Genomic DNA, 5,201 nt, shown 5'->3' on the forward strand with positions numbered 1-5,201 from the left:
GGGTCGCGAGGGTGGCCAGAGTGGAAGCTAGTGAAAAATAAAAGACAAGAATATAAATTAAAAAAGTATATATTTTTTATATATTTATGATTTCAAGCAATGGCCTCAAAAAAAGTTAAATTTAGTTTGGAACACAAAAAAAGATATCGAATACAGTTCTAAAGAATATCTTATCAAATTAAAGAAATTAGAAAAACTTTTAGTATACATATTTAAAAATTTATAAGACATTTCCTTTAGCGACTTTTCTTTAAATCCTAAATCTTTAAGCTAAATATTTTATAAAAATAATTTTATTTGTTTTAAACTTTTTTCCTATGCCAGGGAAAATGTTTATTATGTATTGTTGCAAAATACGAAATATTTGAATAACTTCAGTTTGCTCAATCAGATTCTTAATAAGTCTAACGAAATTTTATATTTTTATTAAAGAGTAGCTCAAGATACATTTGCAGGGCTACATTTTTCAGCTTAAAACTCCTCGCACCACCCCTTCGAAAATTCAGTCTTTGTGAGGCATCAAACAAGTTCTGGTTGCCTGATCCCATTTATATAGAACCCAAAACTGGTGTTACGTGACATTGCCGCCCATTTTGTTGACATTGCCGCCCATTCAAAATACAGCCCCACCAATGTTTAGATATCATTTTGCGCAAATATTGCCAACTAAAACAAAATGTTGCGCAAATAGTTGCCCGAGTAATTGGTACATTTATTTACCTACGGCCCCGTCCACCATACGAAGTGTACACTGTACAGGCGGGCCGAAAATCAATGCTGCAGTTCATTGAAATGCTCGAGGAGAAATTTAATTAAGGCGGCCAGGTGACAATGCTGCAGGAACGGGCCCCAAGTTGCCATTGGCCATCATAAATCAAGGTTCAAGTGCACAAAAATGCTGAGAGGGGCGGAGGGCAAAACGACTGCTGCAAGTGTCGGCAACATGTGGCAGCAAAAAAATTGAGCGCAAGAAATAAGCGCCGCAGGGCCACAATCAAAGTAAAATGGAAAAAATTTGAGAACTTTGCGACTTTTGTGACTGTTTGACATGGTCAAGTTTAATTGAAAATATAATACAGCCAAATTTGTTAAATAAAAAAATAAAAAGAACAAAATATCAAAAATTCAAATGCCAGCGCGACTTTTGGCCTGACACTTGACGCTGCGCAGCTGCTCATAATTAGAAATTGTATAAAAAAAAGCAGCATTATTAATTTATTCTTTTTGCGCTTTTTAATTGAAATTTCCTTTTCATTTTTTTTTTTTTTTTTGCTTTTGTTTTACTTCTCTTTTTAGCTGCTGCAGATAATTTTAATAACCCGCCCCGTACACGCCGCGCCCAGTCCAAAGGATGCGCCGGTAATTGCCGTGGCAAAGCGAATGATAAGGCAAACGCTGGAGATTTCAGGTATTTGGGGGTAAAAGGGTTCACTTTTTACCCATCTTTTTATTAACAAATTTCGCTTTATTTACGCTGCACGTTACGTTATAATTAATAATTGGGCAAGGGTAGTTAAAAATACTAGCACAGGTTGCACGCCAGTTGATTAAATTTGACACAGTTTACGTTGACGATGGCAGCGCGTGAGGGGCTGGCAATTTTGGGTAAGAAAAGGGTTCAAATTGTGGTTGATTTTTGGTGACATTTATGGTAGTAATTTATGTGGGAGGGAGATAAGAGTGAAGCGACGCCTCGTGGCCTCCTGTTTCAATGAGTTTCAATGTATGAGGACTATTTTACAAATCTGCTATAGAATTATCATAGAATTTATTAACATGCACCACTTTGTTCACATAAAAGTCATGTATAAAGTAAAAAAGTTATTTTTACAACCTAAAATTCATCCTGCTAACAGTTGCTTAACAGTAAAATTTTTCTGTTATTGGATCACCTGTGTTAATATCATTTGAGCATAACATAAATAATTGAAATGGTTGGCAAGGCTAGCAAAGACACGACCCGAAGTATCCAATTCACAAGCCACATCGAATATGCTTGTTTGGTAAATTCGAAATTAAGATAAAAATCGCGTTCGGAATTAATTCGAATATGGTTTATGACTTGGATAAAGGACAATTTACCAAGTGGTATAAGAAATGTACAGACTTTTTAGTACAAAGAATAATTAGTATACTTAATTGCACTAAATCTAATTATCTGTATGAATTATGAAGAAAGATTGAAAAAGACGCCCAGACAATAAAGTCTATAATAGGATTCATTAAAGCGTCAATCAGCGCCTCCTTGAAACATAAATTCCACAGTTTGGTTGTGTCCACCTTGGTTCGGCAGAAGACCCATCTTAAACCTCTTCCGATGTATGGATCTTCGCACCCGGTTGTATAACGCATCTAAGGTCGAGCAAGTTCCGTAGGATTTGCATTATATAGTAAGCAAATTGATGAAAACATCAACCAACAGATAGAACACTACATGTTCATTGACATGCTTGCACCCTGTAAAGAGCGAGGCATATTCCCTCTTCTTAACTAGTTATACAGCTAGGCGGCCACCAAGCCAGCCAGACAGTAGCTTGCTTCTCTTATATTTCTCATGTATTTCTATGTATTCTCTTTATTCTCATATTTGAGCATAATATCACGGGCCAATTTCATTTCATCGAGCAGTGCTCCCAGCTGGGCACATTCAATATTAACTATATGCGTGGTATCTTTAGGTAGTCCATCGACTAATTCTTGCGAGATTTTAAGTTCCAAGGTGGCACAGTTTGGGGGCGTTTCCCCAGGCGAGGTAACATTTCGTATGCTTTGCAGCTCATTAACTGAAAGTCGAATGAAAGTTGATTACAAATGGATATCATGTGATTTAGGGAATGACCTACTTCTAAATGCCTTATCTATAAGTTTTTGTCTTATGACCGTGGCATGCGCTTGCAGGACTCGGCACATGGCCGCCGCATGATCCTTGGGCAAGCCAAGCTGTTGAATTTCTTCTCCAAAGATTGTCTCGGAGCAGCTATACCGTGCCGCGTTCGTGAGCATATAGTGAACGCAGGCAACGGCTGTTTTACCATCATTTGTAACACACGAAGTGAGAGACCTTACAATAGCTTCCTGTAGAGTAAACCAAATTAGGTTACGTTCTGTAGATTTTATCAGTAACTTACTTCAAACTGTTCGCCGCTGATGCGCTTGGCCACTATCTGGGCCAGTTGCTCCAAGTTGTCGACGCTCAAGTTCGAGAGGGTGGATATGATTTCAGCTAAAACCCAATCAGGACAATCGCCATCGCCACAAAATCGAAATTTCTGCAAGAAGGAAGTGGAATTGTGTTTAATTTTAAGATAAGTAACAAGTGCATAAGGACTTTCTCAAAAGCACGCGTCACAACTACTTGTTTTCCCCTTTGCACGCCTACGCACTTTGTCATTCGTCATGTCCCAAGTAAATTAAAGAGCAGGATTCAACAAGTGGGCTAATTCGAGAGAAAAGAAAAAATGCGCAAAGTGTAGCACACTCGTATTTGCATATGATTAATTTCATGCGCTTGCCTGCTAATCAGCCAGCAATTTGTACAACTGGCTGACAAGGCTGCCAAAAGGGGTGCACAACTGTGGGTTGTGGCAGGGGGCGGTGCGGGCAGTGCGGGCGGCTGACTGCCACAAGCTAATGAGCAGCTTGTGACATATAAAGGCGACTCGCAGTGGCACGCTGTTTCAAGTGAACGTCACGTTTATCTACGGGCAGGATTAATAAATTTTCAACGGGGGAACGCAAAGAAAAAAATATATACAAATGAGCAGCAGTTAGCAGCTAAAGAGTACGCCGTAAATTTATGACACTTGTTGCTGGACGCAAAGCCAACCCCCACACGGCCCATAGATCCGAACAGCCGTAGCCGTAGCGCTGCTTATTAGGACTCGCTCTTTAGCCGTGTGTAACGGCTTAGAAATGTAAACGACAACGTTTTATAATTATTTTATGAACTTCAAAGTTGGCAGACGTCTGTGGGTGGCTCGGACTACCTCGCTGCTGGCGGTATATAAGGCCATTGTAAGTGCCCTTCGAGTGCACAGTTGCTCATTGCTAATCTACAAGTGCGCGCGTGCCGCCGAAAAGGTTTCTAAAAGGATTTACAAACGCACATCAACTGCATCAACGAGGATGCTGCCCACTTGGCGCTTGCTGTTGCTGTTGGGCATTTGTAGGCAGCTATATGCTCTGCCCGCGCACACGTCTGTGGATCTGGAGCTGAACACCTGCGAGCTGCAGTTGGCCAAGTATCGCAAGTTCATTCTCCAGGCCATACTCAGCTTTGAGGATGTGTGTGACGCGTACAACGCTCGACCCGTACCACCAGAGGATGCCCCGCTATCCGAGACCTGGCTGTTCCATCAATATGCTCCACCACCAACATCCCAGCGCGGTGAGATCTGGGCCTTCTTCAAGCTGCTAATGGCACAGTTCAATGACGTTGAGTTCGCGACCATCATACGAGATGCGGTCATAGAGCGCTGTCGTTTTAAGCTCCAGCGGGACGACAAACGCAATTCGGTTGTTCTGGGCAAGAAGCAGCGGTTCCATTCCTGGGGCGGCAAACGTTCGCCGGATCAAGCAGGGGGCGGACCGCTAATCTCATTGCCCGAAACAGTGTCGGGAGTAGCCGGCACAGGCATGGAACACAATTATTACTAATCCCGAACTTTTCATTGCCCGCATCGGAAATGGCACAACAGCTATTGTCCCATCTACTACTTCGTTCCAGAAATGTATGAAATGTCAATCTATCAATTAATTACAGCACTAGCTCTAAATGTTTACCAGCAAACAATAAAAACGCAGCGAGAGGTTACTCACCATCCTTGTGCGATTGTTGTTATTAATTCTTTTTATATTTTTGTTCAATCTTATTAGGAACGCTAAACAAATATCGACTTCCTCCACAAATATATCGATTAGCATGTTTGCTACTCACATGCAATCGTTTGGTTCGTTAATTTACCGTTCGATATATCGATAGAGAAAGTGGCGCCATGTTTAAAATGTATGACTTGAAATTAACTCACAAAATATAAATAGATATCATGTGAAAATATTAATCATATTGCCAATAGACATCGTTCTTATAAAATGCACTACTCTTTGTGCAACAGTAAAGAAATTTTTAAATATATCAATTAGTTTACATTGTTTGAGCATATAGATACTAATCTACGATTAACGCCTTGAAGCAACACCCC

At 40.5% G+C, this 5,201-nt stretch overlaps 1 protein-coding gene across 3 annotated transcripts; it reads right to left on the reverse strand.

Annotated features, from left to right (window-relative positions):
- Positions 1 to 2,562: 2,562 nt before the first annotated feature.
- Positions 2,563 to 4,950, reverse strand: LOC115770117 (COMM domain-containing protein 4). 3 transcript variants are annotated; one of them, XM_030715239.1, is made up of 4 exons: positions 4,819 to 4,950; positions 3,129 to 3,269; positions 2,844 to 3,075; positions 2,563 to 2,783 (listed from the first exon to the last, which is right to left on the reverse strand). In XM_030715239.1, the coding sequence occupies exons 1-4, from the start codon at positions 4,921 to 4,923 to the stop codon at positions 2,563 to 2,565; spliced, it is 699 nt and encodes a 232-aa protein (XP_030571099.1). In that variant the 5' UTR covers positions 4,924 to 4,950. The 3 variants fall into 3 exon arrangements, with proteins under 3 accessions (XP_030571099.1, XP_030571098.1, XP_030571100.1); XM_030715238.1 differs by having other exon boundaries at positions 4,783 to 4,836; XM_030715240.1 differs by lacking the exon at positions 4,819 to 4,950 and adding an exon at positions 4,107 to 4,252.
- Between the last annotated feature and the right edge of the window lie 251 nt (positions 4,951 to 5,201).

The sequence above is a fragment of the Drosophila novamexicana genome, unplaced genomic scaffold (assembly GCF_003285875.2).
Source record: "Drosophila novamexicana strain 15010-1031.04,08,12 unplaced genomic scaffold, DnovRS2.1 tig00004555-arrow-pilon, whole genome shotgun sequence".
NCBI classification, from domain to species: Eukaryota; Metazoa; Arthropoda; class Insecta; order Diptera; family Drosophilidae; genus Drosophila; species Drosophila novamexicana.